This window comes from Archocentrus centrarchus, chromosome 20, assembly GCF_007364275.1.
Source record: "Archocentrus centrarchus isolate MPI-CPG fArcCen1 chromosome 20, fArcCen1, whole genome shotgun sequence".
NCBI lineage: Eukaryota > Metazoa > Chordata > Actinopteri > Cichliformes > Cichlidae > Archocentrus > Archocentrus centrarchus.
In genome coordinates, this window is record NC_044365.1 from 3,026,820 (window position 1) to 3,048,784 (window position 21,965).

Sequence of the window (21,965 nt, forward strand, 5' to 3'; positions counted from 1 at the left end):
AGACAGGCGTTCTCAAAGCCTCTGATCATTGGGCATATCATATTTGAGACGCTTCACTTCAACCAATGGCAGAATCGGAGAGGACCGAGTGGGCGGGCGCAGCGCTGTAAACAAGTTAGTCGCTTGTTAGCTCCTTAACCTTTCACCACTTCCGCCCGTCCTCCGGACTCCGGACCTCCAGATCTGCGCTTCCATGGAGAGCGTCGCTCTGAGGTGCTCCGCTGCCTGGCGCTTTGCTGCACTAAGAAGGTATCATCGAGAAAGTGCTGGTGTTTGTGTTTTAGATGCTAACGATGCTAGGCGAGAGAAGTCTTGCAGGAGGCTAACTGATAGCACGGCTGCTAGTGCTGAGTATCAGGGGAATGTGCTCACTAGAGATGGACAAACCGGGAAAAACGAGGTTTTGTGAAACACTGAAGCGTTCAAAGCATTTGTGTCGGAATTGTGTCTTAGTTTTTAAACAGTGTGACACACATCTCCACAGTGACACCTGCTGGCCTGTTTGGTTATCGCCACATCGTGTTCTGTGAAACAGGCACAGATAACAGACTTATTTGATCCCACTAGGGGAAGTTAACTTGTGTAGCAGCAATTTACAGAAAGTAGAGATGATGCTTAAAACTACACAGGGATGGCACTATAAATAGGAATAATAAAGAATAAATAAACATAAGAAAATATAAAAATGAATAACAGAAGCAAACTGTATGTCTGGGAAGTGATGAGTTAGACAGTCTTATTGCACTGGGCAGGAATGATTTCCTGTATCGCCTTCCTGATCAGTTCGTTTAATCTGTTGGTGCCTCCACCCCCGCGCACCACAGCAGAAAAGATGGTGCTTGCCACAACAGACTCATAGAACATCTGGAGCATCTTAATGGAGACCTTGAATGATCTGAGCCTTCTCAGGAAGTAAAGGTGACTCAGACCCATCATGTATACTGCGTCTGTGTGGGCATACCCGTACCCCTAGGTATTTATAGCTGACACGGTCTCCACAGTAGTCCCTCAGATACAGACAGGTAAGAGTGGTGGCTTCTTCTTTCTGAAGCCCACCACCAGTTCTTTCATCTTCTCCACATTTAGCTGCAGCTGGTTCTCCCCACAGCACTTAACAAACTGATCCACCAGCTCCTGTATTAGTCCTCCTGTCCACCCACTACGCAGTGGCCGTGTCTGTCATCCAAGAACAACACGACTCAGTGCAGTACGTGAAGTCTGCGGTGAGGGTGGTGAAGAGAAATGGGGACAGCACGATTCTCTGGGGGCCCTCCATGTTGCTGATGAGACGTTTTGACACACAGCTCTGTAATCTTACAGACCGTCCCTCAGGTGGTCATCCATGCAGCCATGGGGGCGTCCACCAGCATGTCCTCCAACTTGGGTGTGAGCAGGCTGGGCTGGATGGTGTTCAATGTGCTGGAGAAGTGGCAGAACGTGAGGCAGACTGTGGTGTTTGGTGTGTCCAGGAAGGCATACGCCTTCTGCAGCACACATGATCGTCCAGCCACTGCCCCCCCGCCCCGCCCCGCCCCACAGCTACTTTTAAAAGCTCGAAAATTGCAAACGTGTTTCTAGTGCTCAGAGTCTGTTGTCCTGCTATCTGCTGAGTTCACTGATCCACTTTTGCCGCTAAAGAAAACGTCTCTCCTGTTTGCCTCCTGTGGTCTAACGCAGATATTCCTGCACTTTTATAACTGCGGCTCCTTTTCTGGGTGTACTGCACATGCACCATTGTAAGCATAGATAGTGGTTTTTGTTTTTTTAAATGGCAAAGTGCGCTGAATGAGGAAAAGTTCACAGAGCTGCTCACGGTCCGAGCCCAGGAAATGCTCCATTATTAACCGCTGTGCTAGCTGCAAGCAGCCGCGACCTTTGCTCCAGATCCAGGGAGATGACCAGATGAAGAGGCCGAGCTTCATCCTTGGGTCATTCTCTCATTGAAAGGTTCACAGGTGAAAGGTCAGAGTGCAGGTAGACTGAGATGAAGCGTGACTCGCAGCCTGCTGACCTCTGACCTGGTTTCATATTTAAGTAAAGATGAAGAAACGATGATGGTGTTCCTCCTCAGCCCTTCACTCTGCTCTTGTCTGGGGGACGGTTGAATTTAGGGAGTTTCCCTGAGGGTCAGGTGACCAGGTGAGTCAGAGCTGTAAACACCGAATGTCTCCATCTGTGTCTCTAGCTCCGTCACATCCATCAGTCCCAGTCTGAGGGTCCGCACCAGCTCCGTCAGGTCCACCATTCCCAGTCTGAGGTTCCACACTGCAGCGTCTCCCATGATGGGTGAGTGTCTGCCACCAGCTCCACCATCATCCATAATGTTCATACATCCAGCCAGCGCTCCTCCAGCCTGTGTGAGACCGACACGTTTCAGCCTCATTTCAAACCCTCATGAAGCGACAGCACACAGACAGTTATTGATGATGTCATTAATGGTTATCTGTGATGATGTCATTGCGTGTTTTCAGGTGTGACGGTGGAGCAGTTTGAGCAGGCGAAGAACAAACTGTCGACGCTGAAGAAAGACCCGGGCAACGAGGTCAAACTGAAGATCTATGCCCTCTTCAAGCAGGTGCGAGTGCCGCCACAGGTTCCACAGGTTCAGTTTAAAATCCCAGCCCTGTTTCTTTGGTGTTCTGGACCTTCTTGAAGCTTTTTTTATTGGTTAATCCACTTTTGTTAAACATTCTCTGTCATCTTCTGTAAAAGCTTCTTTAAAAGTTTCTCTTCTTAGTTGTAGATATTTGGGAATCCTTCTAAAATTCTGCTTCCGTTCATATGTGAGAGCGTTCCGGGCTGTATTACAAAGAAGCTTGTTTTCCATGCAAATCCCAGCATCCTGTCCTCAGAGCTGAACTGAAGGTTTTCTGCATGCAGCTGAAACGTCTCACAGAAACGTTCTTTAATCCTCCCTCTGTGTGCAAAAATCCATGCTCCATAACTGAGTTCAGTCACTTTGTTCACACGACCTGTGTGGGTTTATGGAGGACTCCTGTTTGACCTTTGTGTTACTAATTTAACCCTGCTCCTCTTCCTCTTTCTCCTCATTTCTCTTCTCATTTCACTCCTCACCCAGGCCACCCAGGGTCCCTGCAACACTCCCAAACCAGGAATGCTGGACTTTGTCAACAAAGCCAAGTGGGATGCATGGAAGTCTCTGGGCTCCATCTCACAGGTATGAGACCCGTCATGGGACGTTTGAAGCAGCAGAAGCAGCTTCAGTTATTATCTGGATTATGAGCCAGTTATTTCCTGAGATTAAGGGCCGTTTCCTGCTCCTTCAGTGTGGACAGCAGCCGTTTGCGGTGCTCTGTAGTCTTCACATTAAACCGCTGCAAACCTGTTAAAGCTTTTATCACATCAGAGCCTCATTTGGACCAGATAAACTTTGACCTGAAGAAGAAGAAACAGCCTTTATTGTCCCACAGAGGGGAAATTTGGGTGTAACAGCAGCCGCAGTTATTATAAATATAAATAAAAATATAATAATTCACACTATTAAGAAAAGAATATATATATATATATAAAATCAACAAACAAGATTAACCTTAATACTACTAATAATAACACTATATACAATGTACATGATGTGCCTGTGTGTTGAACCTTAACAGGCCGGACTATTTACAGTATATTATATATTATCGTACATTGTGTAGGTTATTGTGGTTTTTGTTGGGAGCAGTGATGGTTATAAAGTCTTACAGCTGCTGGGAGGATGAATGTACGAGCTTTATGGGCTCGACACACGGGGAGCGACAAACGACAGCGACGAATGGGTCGCATCGCCACTGGGGTGAAACCGAACACACGGGACGCGATAGCGACGGCAGCTTTGCGAATCGCGCTCTTACGTCACTCGTCTCCAAGAAATGTGATTATGAAACTGGAGGGATTTAGACATTTTCAAAGCAGTCCGTGTCAGACACGGCAATAAAGATGAGGAGTCTGAAGATTTTATTGGAACTGACAGAAATCTTGCTGTTAAGTCTCCGCTACAAAAGAAAAAGACAACCTCGGGTTCATCCTATATTAGCACAAAAGTCCTCTCTATCCGTCTGTTTAACGTTAGTCTTGCACCAACACGTTCCCATACGGCTGCCTTTTATGTGTAACTCGATAATCACTGCGTGAAGTGTCATATAATATAGGAAAGTCAAACAGCTAAAACGATGCTTTCCTTCGTGCTGAAAGTGGTTGCAGACTGCAGCGTGTAGCATACTCTCCGCTCATTGGTCAGTCAATGAAACTCTTGCTGATTGGTTTAGTGCCATGCGACAGCGACAAAAGTAGAACATTTTACAACTTTGTTGTGTCGCGTCGCCTGGTCGCGTGTGCACGACTACGTGTACGAGCTCGAAATTTCACATGCACGAATGTCGCCGGTCGCTTAGCTGGAGGAGGGCAAGCGATTGTCGCCTCATCGCACAAGCTCCATAGGAAATGAATGGAGAGCGAGCAACGTCGCTACCCGTGTGTCGAGCCCCTTAGTTTGTGTGGACCTGCGACCCTGAACAGGATAAGCAGAAGAGGGTGGATGGGTGGACGGACGGACGGATGGATGGGTGGACGGGTGGGTGGGTGGATGCATGGATGGATGGATGGACGGATGGATGCATGCATGGATGGACGGGTGGGTGTATGGATGGATGCATGGGTGAATGGACAGATGGATGGATGGATGGGTGGGTGGGTGGGTGGATGGATGGATGCATGGATGGATGGATGGACGGGTGGGTGTATGGATGGATGGATGGATGGACGGATGGATGGATGGATGGATGGATGGATGGATGGATGGGTGGGTGTATGGATGGATGGACGGATGGATGGATGGATGGATGGATGGGTGGGTGTATGGATGGACGGACGGACCAATGGGTGGGTGGGTGGATGGATGGATGGATGGATGGACGGACAGACGGACGGACGGAGGGATGGAGGGATGGATGGATGGACGGACGGATGGACAGATCGATGGATGGACAGATCGATGGATGGACGGACGGAGGGATGGATGGATGGATGGATGGACGGATGGATGGATGGACGGATGGATGGATGGATGGATGGACGGATGGACAGATTGATGGACGGACGGATGGATGGATGGGTGGAGCTCACAGGCCACAGCTCTCCTTCTGCCTTTAGTTTCTTTTTTCTCTCAGGCCTCTGTTGGTGTTTGGTTTTCCTCTGTTTTTTTGACACATAAATTCATATTTTTTCTCTTCATTCATTTCTCTTTGGTTTGAATCTCTCAGGATGAAGCCCGACAGCAGTACTGCAATGTGATTGGCTCCCTGTTGGAGGCAGAGGCCGGTAGCTCTGCCCAGGTGGCTGCAAAGCCAGCTGGGAGCGGGGCGACCTACGAGACGCTGTTGGTCACCACAGAGGATGACATCACCACCATCAAACTGAACCGACCAGCCAAGAAGAACGCCATCACGACGGAGGTCAGCGCGGGTTTGACTTTACAAACATGGTTAATGAAATGAAACCAGCCTCCTGATTTCTGGAGTTTTCTTTCAGATGTACAACGAGATCATCGCTGCTTTGGAGCAAGCAGCGAAAGACGACTCTGTCATCACCGTCTTTACTGGTATACACACACACACACACACACACACACACACACACACACACACACACACACACACACACACACACACACACATACACACACACAGTGGGTTTGCTCCTTTGTGCTTGTTGTTTCTGAAGCTCCATCAGCTCATTGATCGTGCTCCTGCTGTATACAGCTGACAGTGTTTAGTGAGTCCTCTTCCCCCTGGTTTGATTAATGGTTCTTCAGCTTTTTACCTGTTACCTGTATGCGGGGAGGCTCCGCCTCCATGTTAAACGACAGCATCACCTTCGCTGTTGTCGTCTTTTTGTTGAGATAAACGGGCTGTTTGGGCTGACTGGTGTAAAACTTCACTCGTGTGCTCCTGAATGTGTTTACAGTTACTTACAAATGTGGGTGAAGCACTCGCTCAGCACCGCCCTCCTGCTGTTGTTCCACCTTTTTATTCGCTTCACTGAGAAAATGGGCTGCTCACAGTAACGGCTCCTCATTGGCCCAAACAGGCCAGCAGCTGGCCAATCAGATGACTCCACCTGTTCGTTCTTCTCAGGCCGTTGGATCATTGCTGATGTTGAACCCTGACACAGCTGTTACATCATCAGTAAACCGTCGCCCACACTGCCTCCACCAGTGCTTCAGATCATGAGCTGCTCTCCCGTCTGGCTCCTCTGGTCTTCATCTTCCTCTGTGCTCATGGTTGTTGTTAATAGGGGTGTGCGATATTGACAAAAAATAATATCTCGATATTTTCTGTAATATTCTCGATAACGGTAATAAATGATATTTTGTATTATTTAAAAATGTGTTCATACAAGAAGTGCAAGCTGGTAAAATATAAGACTTAAATCAGTGTTTTTGAGACATTAACTTATGTTTTAATTTTATTCAACCAGGAAAAACACAGTGAGATTAAAATCTCTTTTTCAAGTGTCCTGGGCATCGTGACAAATGTAAAGAGAAAAACTTCGGTGAGTTTTTCAAAAGCAATTGCTTGACAGAATGAAAAGAAAAAAATCAAAACAGAGGCTGTCCAGGGGGATTCCCGCTACATTATAGCAAAATAAAATCACAGAAACTACACACCTTCATCTGATCAGAAACCCGCTTTTCTCGCAAGACCGCTTCAGCGTATTATCCGAGGCTCCAAACAGGTGAGCTCTGAGAACGTCGCTGGGTTATGACGCAGTGATTGTAACATACCTACTTTAACTGAAAGGATATTAACATCAATCCTTCCATTATTTATCTCTTTATCCCGCTAGTCGTGGTTTGTGTTGGACTGCGGTTTTCCCAAAACTTTTCATCTTCCTCATACTCACTGATGATGGAACAGGTTAGTTGTCGAGCTGTCCGCTTTCTTACAAAGTCTGCAAACCACAAACCACCTCCTCGCCTAGGAATTAAGGCGGTAGACTGCGAGGCTGGTGATGTCTGAATTTCCTCCCGTCGCAGTGTGTTCACTCATTTCCAGCTTTAGGTGTGTCATTCAGGCAGCTATGCTAGCGTACAGTACGGGCGCTCTCAATGCGCACGCGCAGCAGCCTGTACTAAAGCATGAAGTAGTGAACGCGTGGATCCGAGGCGTTTGTTGTTTTTTTCCCTAATTAGCATACTCAATAATGTCAGCTCGCACATCGTTAACACGGCAATTACGATATTATCTTAGACGATATATATCGCACACCCCAGTTGTTACCCAGTTCTTCACTTGAACATGATTTAGAAGTCACCATAGAAAGGATCCCTCGATCATCGTTTTTTAAAAGAATGAGCCAAACTGTTGTTGTGCTTCCTAAGGTTTCTGCTCTCTGAGGCTTCTTTGGGTTTTTAGACAAATAATATCCTCCTTACCTGCTTTAATCAGTTCAGGCTTCATTTTCACAGTTCCTGTGAACATCTTCCAAAATGACCCACTTTGAGTTTTACAGCATACAGAAAAAAAATTGTCGTCGTCTGAACATTTCTGGAGCTAAACGTGGGTGATAACGAGGTCGACTCTACTCATTTATGTTATTGAGCATGAAGGTAACAGGAGCTCAGAAAGGCCTAATTCTGATGAACTGATGTTTTTGACCTTTTGTTTGTGGTAATAATCCGACTCCACAGCTGCTCCGTGAGCTGCTCAGGAAACATGAAGCCTGTCTTCACTGGGATCAAACGTATTAAAAGCATGAGTGAGAGCCGCAGGTTCAGGTTAAGGTGAACACGTGATCTCCTCGTGTTTCAGGCGCCGGTGATTTCTACTGCAGCGGAAACGACCTCACCAACTTCACCAAGATCACAGAGGACGGGGTGCAGGAGATGGCCAGACGCGGTGGAGAGCTGCTCAGGTGATTGGACGATTGATTTGTGGTGTTAGAGGAAGAAGAAACGTTTTACTCGAGTAAAAGTACGAAAGTGTTAATGTCTCTAAATATAAAGTGCAGGATAACATGGATTATATCAGTGGATCAGAATTAATGCTTTCACTTTCATCCCCGTCCTGTAGCTCATAAAGATGGAGTGATCTTTAATGACTTGATACTGCTGCGTCTCCCGTGATCAATAAAGGTTTATTGTAGGCTGTCAGCAGGGTTAGCTTTAGTCTGAGAACTTGATTCAGCAAAATCTAAAGTACAGACTCCTCCTGTGCAGCGAGGCGCTAAATAAACTGAGTTTTAAATGAAGACAATATGATGAGTGTTTGAGGAAGATGATGAAGATTCAGTTATAGGAACAGGGCCATAAAAATTAGGCAGATGTTTCCTTGAAGGTGGTCCCCTCTGGAGCAGCTGGTTTTTTCCACATCAGATCCTGTTCAGATACGTTGGACCTCAAACTTTTGCAATAAACGAATGAACTGAGCTCATGTGGACGATGGGAGTGCAGCTGAGCAGCTTTCAGTGGTTTCTGACCCTGAAGGCAGTGTGTGTGTGTGTGTGTGTGGGGGGCAGCACAGGATGGAGCTCATTGTCCCCAAAGGTGAGAAGAAGGTGAGAACATTTAGTCAGCACAGAAGGATCACTGTAGGGCGGCGATCCATCAGAACAGGTGGAGATAATGGCACTTCTGCTGAGACATACACCAATAGGAGCTGCTCTGAAAACAGCTGCATGAGGAGGCGCCCCTGAAGGAGAGATCAGTCCAATTTTAATCAGGGTTTCCATTTTCACGTTCCCATTCCTGCAACCTTTCAGTCACACCTCGAGCAGTCAGCAGGATTTCTGTGATTTTTTTTTTTTCTTCTGATTTTAAAGGTGCCAAAAAGCCTGAAAACTGTCAACGATACTGACTGTAAACACTTTGTGTCACACTTTAACTCTTCTCCTTGTTAATCTGTTTTCTCCGTCCTCTCCACAGGAAGTACGTGAAGGCCTACATCGACTTCCCGAAGCCGTTGGTGGCCGTGGTGAACGGACCGGCGGTGGGCGTCTCCGTCACTGTGTTGGGGCTCTTCGATGTGGTCTACGCCACAGAGAGGGTACGCTCAACAACCCACACATCAAACATGATCCTCCACAAACTGCTTTCTCCTCATAACAGAGGTCCTGATTCAGCAACATGAGCTTAACGAGCTCCAGAAATCAGCTCCTAACACACAGACCCATTTGATCACGTGTGACTGAGACAGTTTGGTTTGAGGAGGAGCGTGCACGAAACCTCCTCCTGATGATCTGTTTGTTGAAGCTGTGACTCTGTGTGTGTCTCAGGCCACCTTCCACACTCCGTTCAGTCAGCTGGGCCAGAGCGCTGAAGGCTGCTCCTCCTACACCTTCCCCAAACTAATGGGTGCTGCCAAGGTACACACACACACACACACACACACACACACACACACACACACACACACACACACACACACACACACACACACACACACACACCTCACTTAAATGTTAATGTAACTAAAGAAAAATGAGTTATTCCTGATGGAGTCCGTAGTTATGTGTGATAGAGCATACTGCAGGATGGAGCTGCACCTTCAGCCTGTCCTGAGTCACTTTGATGGGTTTGAGGCTTATGGGAGAGCTGCCCTCTGCTGCCCTCTGCTGGTCACCTGTGAGGCTGCAGGAGGCCATTAGAGCGCTGATGAGATGTTTCTTTGACTTTTCTGAGGATTTTCCAAACTCTTTGTATTTGGTCCTACTGCAGGTCATCCAGTCATTTGACTTCAGGAAAAATGCCAGTTAATATATATATATTTGTTTGGAGTTTAAGTTTTTAGTGTTCATAAATGTTTTGTTTCACTTTAGTTTTTATTAGTTTGAGTTCAGTTTTCTTCAGTGTAAGATTTCAGCAGCTTGTTGGACCTGCTGCTGCCACACTGAGGTCTGTAGTGCTGAAAGTGAATATCTGCTGGTTTGGGTTGTTGGTTGGACAGAAGGAGGACGTCCCCTCTGGACCCCTGCGTCCTGACATGTTTCAGTTCATGCTCGGAGTGATCCAGCTGTTATGGTGCTGATGCTGTCTCTGATTTTGTTCCTCTGTCTTCAGGCCAGCGAGATGCTGCTGTTCAACAAGAAGCTGACGGCGGCTCAGGCCTGTGAACTCGGTCTGGTCACTGAGGTTTTCCCCGACAGCAGCTTCCAGTTGGAGGTGTGGACTCGACTGAAGGCCTACGCCAAGCTGCCCCCCAATGTAATCGCACACACAGAGTACACTGACTCGAGTACCGCGCACCGTTGAAGTCGTTACTGTCAGCTCAGGATTTAGTTCTGAAGTAAAGCTCGTTAATCGTCTCTGAAGCCCTCAGACTGGAGGACTCTGACCGCAAGCCTGGAAACTGATCTGTCTATAAAGTAGTTCCACCTGGACGAGCTGCCACAGCTGCCAGTCACAGGAGAGTTTCTTATTTTCAGTCATTTTACTGCCACGCTTACATCAGCAGGATGTGTGCCGTCTCTTTGGCCGCTGCCCCGAAGCCCGACTGCTGTGTTTGAAGAGGACAGAACAAAGAAATGGCCCCAAAATCTCATCAATCTGACCTCTGACCCCTTTGTTTCTGCCTCTGTTTCAGTCTCTGGCTCTGTCCAAACAGCTGATCCGCTCGATGGAGAAGGAGCATCTCTACGCCGTGAACGACGCGGAGGTGGAGCTTCTGGTGGAGCGCTGGACGTCAGACGAGTGTATCAACGCCGTCATGAGCTTCTTCTCGGCCAAGGCCAAGCTGTGATGGAGCGAGGGAGCGGAGGTGTGAGAGGCAGGAAGATCATGATGGTTTTTAATTGTAGAAGTCACACAGTGAATCACAAGTAGTGAAACTAACACCAGGTTCAAACTGCAGGGTGATCAAATCAGATCATATGATGTTTCCTGACCAATCACAGCTCAGGAGGCAGGTGTCGCGGACCCCGTCCATTAAACTGGTCTCCCTCGCCTGTTCACCATCAGCTGATCACAGACAGGAGGGAGGCTTTGGAGGACCTGCAGAGAGCTTTTTGGACCTTCTCGGTCTCATGAACAAACATCTGCAGAACGTTTCTGCTGGTTGGTGCTCTGCAGTCTTCTGCTGTCTGTCGGCTCTGATTCTGAGTCTTCAGATGTCTCTCTCGGGGGGTGGTATGATTGGTGATGATCTGAAGTGGGTACAAACTTGTTCTCCTGTCGCTGTATGAATGTAGATGCAGGCTGAACAGGCCCCTCTAACATGTACTGTAACAAGCTGCTGATGCTGGAACCCGTCAGAGGAATCCTGCTGTTTCTTTAAAACTGAATTAAGCTGAGGATTCAGAGCCTCCATCATACACATGCAGCCTTTAAAATCAATGTGTGATGTAATGTGGACCACAGCTGGAGGTGCTTTGGCCCTGCCATCATTCTCACTGCAGCCTCTCTTTGTGTTTTTAGTGTGCATGAAATAAACTGTTGTTGAAGTGCCTTCAATGCTTTGTAATCTCCTGCAGCTCATCATTGATCTTCAGTCTGTCAGTCAAATAAATTCCTATCATGAACTCGGCGATGTCTTGCTCTCTGTAAATATCCCGTTTGTTCCGGTTTGTGTGACACGGATATTCTGGAAAACTGTTGTTTTAGACCTGAACCGTCTCACTGGATTCCAGCTGTGCCAGATGTTTACTCTAAAACCTTCATAATAAGTGTCCCGCTGTGTAAACCTTAAAGAAATGATGACCCAGGATAACATGAACTTCCTCCTGTTCGTTCAGCCCTCTGCAGCCGTTCAGCTTGTTCTCCATCACTGACATCATGTGGGTGAAATATTTGCCCGAACTGACCCCGGCTGTCCTCAAAGCAATGACCCCCTTCCAGCAGAGGGCGCTGCACTCATGCATGTAAACACCGTTTCTGTGAGGAACACCTACAGACTCTGAACATCCACCCTGAAGCCAAACTCCTGCAGAGTGAGGTGCTGTCCTCAGTCTCCCTCAGTGTTCAGAAACTGATCTGGCTGATAAATGAATAACATGCAGCTGGGTGTCAGTATAGCTTACCTGGCTGAGCAGGTGACCCATAAACTGAAAGGTTTGAGGTCATTTCCTGTCTGCCAATAAAGGCCAAAAACATCTTTGAAAAAAAAAAGTCATAAAATGCAGTTTAAACCCACTGATTAGTTCTGATTCCTTTTTCATCACATAATTATTTATTTACTGTAACTGGCGTCTCAATCTGGACTCCTGGACACGGAGCAGCCTCTGACTGTAAATACTGGACTGAATAAAGAGTTTTACAGCTGCTGCATTGGACTGTTCAGGTGTACCTAATAAACTGGACCCTTAATGTATCTGCATCAGGTGTTCCAGCTGTACTCTGAACAGCTGGTAACAACAGTGTGGTTAAAATAGACCAAGAGACATCAGACTGAGACGTGCAGTGTTAGAAATCAGATGCACTTTAAAGGTTTTGTGTCGTCCAGCAGGTGGCAGCACTCACCTGGAAATAAAGCTGTTACGGGGCTCCCAGCAGCAGGTAATCCTGCAGCTCACATTCACCGATTTAGACCAAAGAGCAAAGCCAGGAAGTACGATGCAGTGTGTAAATGTAGGCTCTGAGACGCTTCAGAAAGTTCTCTGTTTCACTCATCTGAGAATGATTGTTTCTCCACAGAACAGCAGATGCATAAACTCCACCGCAGCCTCCGGTGTGCAGGAACATTTAGACCCGTTTATGTTGAAGGTTGTCCTCCAGCTGACAGGCTGAGCTCTGGACCCCTACAGCCCCTTCTGTAGGTGGTGGGCCCACAGGATCCCAAAACCACTCATTTTTACTCAGGCTGGACCTGCAACCACAACACATCCGCTATGCTGAGCTCCAGAACAGGGCCCCAGTAACCCCATCCTGGACCGGGAGGTTTGTTCTTTATAGGGTGCTCCTCACCCTGCCTCTGGGCTCCCCCCTGGAGATGGAGTGAGATACTCGTTCATTCAGGAAAAGCTCAGAGTAGAGATGCTGCACCTCCACACCGACAGCAGCCAGCTGGGGTAGTTCTGACTTGAATGACTCCTGAGTGCTTCTTAAAGAAGGTGTTTCAGGCATGTCCTACTGGGAGGAGACCTCAGGGCAGATCCAGGACACGCTGAGGAGATTATGTCTCTCTGCTGGCCCAGGAACGTCTCAGTGTTGAAGAGGTGGCCGGGGAGACCGAGGCCTGGACATCTCTATTTAGAGTGAGACCTGAACCTGCATAAGGATGGATGGATGGATGGGAGGGAGGGAGGGAGGGAGAATGGATGGATGGATGGATGGATGGATGGATGGAAGGGAGGGAGAATGGATGGATGGATGGATAAATGGGAGGGAGAATGGATGGATGGATGGATGGATGGATGGAAGGGAGGGAGAATGGATGGATGGATGGATGGGAGGGAGGGAGAATGGATGGATGGGAGGGAGGGAGGGAGAGAGAATGGATGGATGGATGGATAAATGGGAGGGAGAATGGATGGATGGATGGCCGGTCCCTGGTGGACGTTAAAAGCTCCGGTTATAAGTGGATGATCATGTGAACATTCAAACCTCAGCACTCACTGTGGGAAGCAGGAAGTGTGAAATGAAGGAGTGATGTGAGCTCAGATTTCTATCAGAGTCTCAATGAAACCAAAAGTGGAACATCTGTAACATCTGCACTCACATTTAGACCTGCTCTGCTTTGAAGCCTGAGCGAGACGCTCCATCTCTCTGAGTCAGGCCCCCGCAGGTCGCCCTGATTAAATTCCATTGTTGCCATGTTTAACAATGGCGTCCTGAGCTCTGGGACGTCCCCCGGGGGTCTGCGGTGGCCTTTTAGCTCTTACTTATTTATGAGGGACGTCACCGAGCGTCGTTTTTCTCTTTGCTCTGAAACATGTCGGAGTCCGCAGCCTCCCCAGAGCCCCGAACCCGAAACTCCGACGTATAAATCTCAGCTCAGCCCCCCGCCTGGAGCCGGGCTCTGAGTGGAAATGAGATCCAGGAGGCAGTGACCGTACCTGTCTCTGCTTTGACAAACAACACGGAGCTTTTGCAGCAACAGGAGAGCGGGACGGGGAGTTCAGGAAGGAGGATATTGGAACAGAAACCTTTCCCAGAGATAAAACGGCCACCTGTGCAGCTTCACTGCAGAATCACTTTTACTGTGTCCACTCTCATTTACATAATAATGTGATGAAATGATGAGAGTCCTGAGCAGGCCTGATTCAATTCCTGGACGTATCCTCAGAGCTCACCCCGAAAACACCAGGAGATCCACTTCTTTCATTAATCCAGAGATGGATGAAGGAGGAGGAGACATTAAGGTCACGAATGGCTGAGTGAACCATTCATCTGTCCCAGTACACACACACACACACACACACACACACACACACACACACACACACACACACCCTTCATACTCAGCAAATTTCCACCCTATAGCATTAGCATAAACCCGTATCTCACATTAAAGCAGTAAATATTCAAAACAGGATTCATTCATGTTTAAATCAGATTCAAGGTTGTATTATTGGGGGGCGTGGCCTCTTTGACTGACAGGTGGATGGCGACACAGGCGGCTGTAGCTGCTAGCTGTTTTCCTGTTTGCATTTTTAATACAATGATCTGACCAATGATATGGCTGCTGTGTGGTTCAGTGCTCTGGCTGCTGAGGGAGGAGTCCAGCTCGTTAGCTGCATGGAGCTGTGAGATTTGAAGTCAGTGAACTCTGTAATAATAAAATTTTGGTACATGCAGCTGAAAATCTCTGAGAGCAAAAAGACAGTGAAGACTTTAATTTTAAACCTTCTGTCAGATTTATTAAGCTTCAGTTGGTCTAACACGCTTTAATGAACTTCTCAAAGTCCTGATGCAAACCAGCTGCTCAGATTTATCCCAGAGTGTCTTCAGAGGGAGAGAAGAAATATAATCCTGCACAATAGCATTTTCAATCTTTGAGGAGCATTTCTGTGAGATTACAGTTTGGGGAATAATTACTCTGTCAGAATCGGATCACGTACGCCTCCAGATCCTACAAATATTCGTACAGAGAGGAGTTTGGTGGTCGGGGAGCGGCCGGTGTGTGGCCTGCTGGGGGGTCAGGACAAATCCTTCACATGAAATACTAGACAGGTGTGTGGAAAGAAGCAGCTGCCAAGTCTGCACGTTCACCATCCATTCCTCGTGTTCCTCTCCTCCATCACTCACAGACGTCTTGTTTGTGCGTCTCGCTCTCAGGCTGCACCTCCGCCCTGTAAGGGTTTCCCTCCGGCTCCTCTTTCAGTCAGCGCGTTTTCATCCACCTTAATCCTCTGTTTTTGTGAGGTCACATTTCTGAGACAGAAACAAAGCAACAACCCAGACAGGAAAAATCTCAGAGAGAAAGCTGCCTGTAGAAACCTCTGCTGCTTCATGGATGCTGCGGAGCTGAGGAGCAAACACAACCGAGCTGAACACAGAGGCACAATAACACACAAATGCAGTCAAACTTAGCCCTTAGGTCTGCTGCCTCTAAACTGTCAGGCAGGGCTGGTAGTCCTCCTCCTTTAGAAGAGGTACCAGATGGTACCATATTCCTCAGAATTCCTGGGAGAGTCTATACCAGGTTCTGTTAGTCCAACCACGGCTTCTGGAGGATCTACTGATTTATTGCTCTTGGTCTGTAACGTGGTTGTTGGACTTCATCAGGACTGCTTTTTATGCCTGTTCTAACTTTTATGGAGTTTTTCACCCTGTTGGATCATGTGATCATGTTGACTTCATAACCTCCAACTTACACTGAGGTGGTTCTTGTCCAAGTTCAAACTAACTGGAATTAGCAGGTCCAAGTCTGAACTTATATCTGCTGGAGATGATGTTGGAGTTAGCGCAGGAGCTCAGAGTGCTGCCCCCACAACCCAGAGCTGGATAAGAGGGATGGATGGATGGAAACACAGACATACAGCACGTCTCTGCTTCCACTCACTCGTGTTTTGGATGTAACTGTAGACTGCTGAGCAGTAAGGAGATTTCTCTCAAACTGTCAGGGAGCCAATCACACGAGCTGGATGACTGGCACTCCCTGAAGGGACCAATCATCAATCAGTCGCTGTGACGTAGCAGCCCAGTGACCTGCCATCCATCAGAGAGAGGAGGGGAGGAGGTGAAGAAGAGATTCCTGTAGTTTTTCATGCTTTTAATTCTCTGCTTTTACCTTGAACTTCTGTTTTTTATTATGGATCCAAACATAAAGGAGAGACTAAAGGAAAGGCAGAGAGACCAGATCAGAAACGTGGGAGAAAAGAAAGAGGAAGGGAAGTAAAACCCAGAGAGGGTGAACACAAGATACAGTCAGGAGGGGTTCAATGAACAAAAGTAAGTGAGGGGGAGAGTCGTCCATCTTCATCCTCCATTAGCTCATTTCTCCGTTAGCAGCTGATGGATGGTCGTCAGGAGAGACGGCGTCCTCCACAGGTCACTGAAGTTTAAAAAAATCCCTCTAACTCTGCTGCTTCTCCTCCATTTAGGTTTCTGTGGCTGTAGCGTTCATTACCTCCACAAAGGAGATCATGTGATTGGTTATCTAAAATCCTACAATTAGATTTCCATGAGAATACTCCCAGAGGTGAAGCTTCACCCAGCTTTAGAGGGGCTGACTTTGGAACTGATGCAGGGATTTATTTTTGTTAGGATTATTTAGGGGATGGAATCAGACACATCACATTCAGATGTTCTCAGACTGGTCCAGATCCAGATCTGTTTGCAGATGCAGGGACTCGCTTCATGGTGTGGAAAAGATCTTCAGCCTTGCTGGAGGTCAGCAGTCTCAGGCTGAACTTGTTCAGGTTCGATTCCCCTGCTGCCTTCAGTTATCGTCGGTGACATCACCCCAACCCTGACCACAGGCAATCAGAGAGCTTCATTTTTGGTCTAATGAAATTGTTCTGCCAATCACAGAACAAAGAAAATAATCATTCTAAGAGACAAACATCAAAAACTCTTCACGTTTATTATCTAAAAAAAAAAAGCAAACAAAAAAAACCTCCAACTGTGTTTTAGGTCCAGGATTAGGATTAGGGTCAGGGTTACAACCTACAGCAGCTTTGACCTCCAAAGGTTAACTGAACTGCAATAGAAGAAACTAAAGCAGCTGAGTGAAAAGGTGAGATTTTAATTTGAAGTGTCTGAACCTCGTGTCAGGGAGGCTGTGAGAGCAGAGCTGCACTCAAACAGCTGGAGGCGTTTTCACAGTGTCCCAAACATAAAATACAAAACACTAAATCCCCAAACAAGGCATGTCAACAATCCACAGAAGCCCTCGGAGAACCGAGGGGAAGCCACAGGAGGAGACAGACACACAACATATGGTGAACACAAGACACGGACAGTACACACATGTAAGGTAATGAGAGGAGTGGAAACCTCCGGGGAGCACAGGTGATCAAAATTACACTGATGAAACAAGGAAAGCAAAACTAAACACAATCACATGAAATAAGATCCTATCACAATAAGACAGGAAATGACAACACTTGAACACAGACGCACACCAGGACAGGGTGACTTCAGCTGACTTCACACAGGGCGGAGGATAAAGCACAGAGACACTGGGACAGACGCAGGGGTCACAGGAAGGACAAAGGAAACAGGAATGAAACACAATAACTACATAAGGATCAAAACCCATAAGCACACACAATGTATATAACAATGAATAACACAAAACACTGGACAAAGGTCCAGGACCAGGACACCTCCTGCATCAGCATCACCTCTTAGACTTTCACACAGCAGCAGGATCCATGTGAGCATCCCCAGAGCCAGAACTTCATTATTATGGAGAACTTGGAATATTAATTATTCCACACACAAACGGTCCTGAGCTCGTTTGTAACGATCAGAGGTGACAGCCTAGTGACAATTAAAAACACATTAATTTGAGTTTCTGTAATAAATTAGATAAATTACCACAACACATATCAGACATCATAGCTAACCTGATTGATTGATTATCCCAATCTTTCTTTTTGTGACTATTTAAAGGGCCAGTTTACTCTATGAATCTGCTACAAATGGGAATGTTCTCCATCCAGGAGGCAGCAGCGTGTAACCTGGAGCAACACCGAGACTGACGCTAACCCCACGACTGTTTTCCACGTCTGTTCTTTATAATGACGTCATCCTCTTCTTCTGTGGTGTTTTCCTGGCTCTGCTGTATGTGGAAACAGGGTGGCAGGTGAACGTTACAACAGACCCCAGCACGCCGAGTCCAGGTGAAGTTCATCAGTGACTGTATGTAGGACAGCTTACAGGGGAGATGTTTGCTGCCTGAGTTCAGAGAGTAGAGCTCGAGCACACACACACATGCAAACACACAGGTCTCAGATCAGTCTGGATGCACACCTCAGAGAGGTGGGGAGCTTCAGGGTGGAGCAGAATGAGGTTCAAAGACATGGAGTTAATGCTGCGTTCATGTCCTCTGGGAAAATCCATCGAAACAGCGTCGGTGTGGGAGAGTTTTTGTGTTGAGCTCATTGGAAGCGTCAGAGTGGAGGTTTCTGCTTCACAGCACGCTGAACTCGCTACACCTCCACCTGCACATGCTCAGCTGCTGGCTTCACCTCCACCTGAGATGTAGCTGCTGTTCACTCTGCCGTGCTGACAAGAGAAACCACAGAGGTGATATTTCCAACCACGTCTTCTTAGAACCAGAGTTTTAGCTGCAGAGACTGAACAATGACTGAAGCAGACTACACAGTAGGAACAGAGGAGCGGCATATAGAACATGTTCCTCATGAACTAATGTGGAAACTCATTATCTAGAGACAGGGATCCTATCTCTAGGCTGGCTTGGGAACATCTCAGTCTTTCCGTTTAGATGCCACCCCTCTAACCCTGACCCAGATCAGCGGTAGAAGGTGGATGGATGGATGGATGGATGGATGCTGTGGCATGCAGACTTGCATGCAGACCGCATGTCACACACATCTGTCCTAGCCGGATTCTGGTTGGACAGACAGCTCCAGAAGACAGCTGACCTCTCTGACCTTTAGCCTCGATCATCTGAGCATCAGCTGAATGACCTGAAGCTCTGCTCTGTTATATAAACCAGGTCACTGTGTGAGAAGTTATCTGTGCTGAAGTTTGTGACGCTTTAAGGTGCCTTTCCCTCCACACGCCTGTCCTGATCTGACTCTGAATCTGTTCACAGACACAGGATCAGTCCACAGGCCGTCCCAGCAGGACGGAGGTTATCCAGGGAGACACGGAGGGCTTTCCCTTCGAGTCTATAGGAGGAGCAGCAGGGGCGCGCGCTCGCTGAACCAATCAGATCGATGCATTTCTAGGTTGAGTTCCTCCAAAGTTAATGAGGGGCAGGGGATTAAACTTCACAGCAGAAACACAAAGAAAACAGAGTTGGCTTTACCTGAATTGGCCTCCGAACATCAAATCAGGACACAGAGGAGAGAGAGGAGGAGGAGGAGGAGGAGGAGGAGGAGACGGGAGGCAGTCAGAGAGTCATTGATTCACTGATGGAGAAAGGCTGGGAGGGGCGTAATGAGATGGGAAAGCAGAGATGGTTTTGCTGGAGGGAAGAAAACAAAATGAGATGTGCGGTTCACATGAAGTGTTTTATAATAACACAAATAAATCATACGTTTTCTTTTCAGTGTTTTAAACAGACATGTGACCCAGAGGTGGGCTGACTGAGCTTCAGCCTGCACAGAGGGAAAACACCAAAAGGAAAGGCTTGCTTACAGCCTATGAAAGTTTACTGTGAGTTGCTGTTTCTATAACCAGGATAACCAGTATAGGACAATACACCCAACCAGAAGCTCAGGCTCCTGAAACACTGGTCCCAAGATCAGGCTCATTAAGCAAAGCTCATCAGCTGATCTTCTGGTCCTGAATTCTCAGCAGTGACTGGAAGGCAGCTGAAATCAGATGGAGCTCCTTTGTGCTGAAACGAGGCAGCCTGAGCGGTTTGAGTCTGACCAGAGTCATCTTCACAGATGCACTGCAGCCTCGACCTTTCTGGGTTCATCATCAGGTTTAAACCTGCCAGCTCCCTGGTACAAAGTCCTGGTGTGACTAGAGCAGCTTATAGTCTGGTGCATTTACTGTTATGGACTGAACTGTGTGCTCCATCCAGGCAGCGTCTTTGTGTGAGTCCAACATCCAAAGATAACTTCAAGCACTGAATCCCTGATAAAAACAGCTTCCTGTTGACTGATTATTCTCCTCACGTCGTCTTCCTGTGCAGGCCTGATTGAGGTCTCGGTGTCGGACAGGTTTGCGGTGACCTCGCTGAGGACACGCCGCCCGCGTTCTCACATCAGAGATCCTCCTCCCACCGGAGAGCCTCGCCTCGCTCTGCAATCAGCTCAGCATTTACATTCAGATGACTGCGCCGAGCTGCTCGGGCCGCTGGAATGTAAATTTCCTCAGAGATCAGCCGGGGACTCGTGCAGATTGAAGAGGCGACGGTGCGGGTGGAGGGAGGACGTGATAGCGCTGCCTCACACCTGTCCTCACATGACATTTCCAAGTTGGCCTGAAAGTCTAATCACCAGGATTTAATCACATCCTCTCCATGTGGAAAATCTACATATTCATGCAGCTTTGCAGCATGAGCTGATGGAGGTAGATGTCATCTTCTGACACTCTGACCTTTCTTCTAGCACCAGGATCAGGCAAGAGCTCCTACTGCTGTACAAACATCTGGGGCTCTGCACAGTGCTGCACTCTCTGCCTCTGAAGCACTAGTTAATGTGAGTACAATAAGGCTGAACCATAAATATCACATATCTCACCACCTTCCTCTAAAAGGACCTGAGTAGAGTTAAAACATCAGTGTGCTTCACTTTGTAGTGTTCAATGGGAACTTTAATCCTCCATGGACTGCAACATTATTGATTTTATATTTGCTTGTTTCACTTTCACGTGTCTGTTAATTAGTGCAGAGCAGCAGACTTATTAATGTACTGATTAATCTGAAGCCCAAACAGCAACAAACTGAATGTGTGAAACTTTCAGATCTAAAACTTGTAAAATGATCCATGCACGATACATTTGAGTTCAGTTTTTTCAGCTTACAAGTGACTAACTACAATAAGCATAAATGCAAAATAAAGTCATGGCTTCATGCAATAATCTTTTTACACCTGTATTTCCTGTTCCTGCACAAACACGGTCCAGAGGTCCAGTTCAGGGTGCAGCCCAGCAGACAGCCAGCAGCTACAGCTGCATGTGTCGCCGTCCACCTGTCAGTCAGAGAGGCCACACCCTCAGTAATGCAAACTTTCAGCCTTAGTCCAATTTAATCAGGTGAGTTAAAAACATTCTTTGCACCATCTTCTGGTTCAAAGAGGTTTGACGTGACAGCGCGATGTTTCACATCAGCTGCAACACAACACAACACGCTTTTAACACAACACAACTGTTCTGATGGTTTTAGTGAATTTTAGGAGGAAAACAAAGTGTGTTATAGAAGCACCTACCTGAGTGACCTCGGTGCTTAAAAACCTGCAGGTTTTTGGTGACCCATCAGAGAAATTACACTTGCATGAAGCACCCAAGTGGAACACCTGTAATCAGTAATGCCAGCACGTGTGAGTCTTTATTTGAAGGTAACATCGAGTGTGACTGCAGCTCAGCTCGCACACTCACTGTGTGAACAACAGAGACCCTCATTAAGATTCAGCGGAGGGAGGCCCACTCACCCCGACGTGACTCCTCTCAGTGATCAAACCCACTGACCCGCTGCAGAGCAAACTCACTGATTCCTCAGCGTTTCCGTCCTCCCCGGCGAGCGGAGGGGGTAATGACTCACACGGTCGGGCTCCCCACCGGCCGCCGGTTGGGCTTTCAGAAGTGGCTCTGTGGAGCTTCTGGTTGGCTGGCTTTATTGCAGTGTGGTTTGCTTCGCAGCGCGCATCAAAGCGTGATCTGTTAGCCAGAAACTGGAGGAGTTGAAGGCTTTTTCTCTTCACTGTTGCTGCTTTCCATTTCC

At 47.5% G+C, this 21,965-nt stretch overlaps 2 protein-coding genes across 4 annotated transcripts in view; one reads left to right on the forward strand and one right to left on the reverse strand.

Annotated features, from left to right (window-relative positions):
• LOC115799318 (NACHT, LRR and PYD domains-containing protein 12-like) overlaps positions 1 to 21,965 on the reverse strand; it is a 652,446-nt gene that overhangs the window by 38,095 nt on the left and 592,386 nt on the right. The gene's annotated exons all lie outside the window — the stretch shown is intronic.
• On the forward strand, positions 114 to 11,522 carry eci2 (enoyl-CoA delta isomerase 2). 3 transcript variants are annotated; one of them, XM_030756449.1, is made up of 12 exons: positions 114 to 249; positions 2,186 to 2,286; positions 2,472 to 2,575; positions 3,080 to 3,178; positions 5,265 to 5,456; positions 5,533 to 5,602; positions 7,815 to 7,917; positions 8,927 to 9,047; positions 9,277 to 9,366; positions 10,061 to 10,204; positions 10,584 to 10,757; positions 10,851 to 11,522. In XM_030756449.1, exons 1-11 carry the CDS (start codon positions 194 to 196, stop codon positions 10,737 to 10,739), a joined length of 1,236 nt encoding a protein of 411 aa, XP_030612309.1. In that variant the 5' UTR covers positions 114 to 193; the 3' UTR covers positions 10,740 to 10,757; positions 10,851 to 11,522. The 3 variants fall into 3 exon arrangements, with proteins under 3 accessions (XP_030612309.1, XP_030612308.1, XP_030612310.1); XM_030756448.1 differs by having other exon boundaries at positions 10,584 to 11,522; XM_030756450.1 differs by having other exon boundaries at positions 10,061 to 10,162; positions 10,584 to 11,522.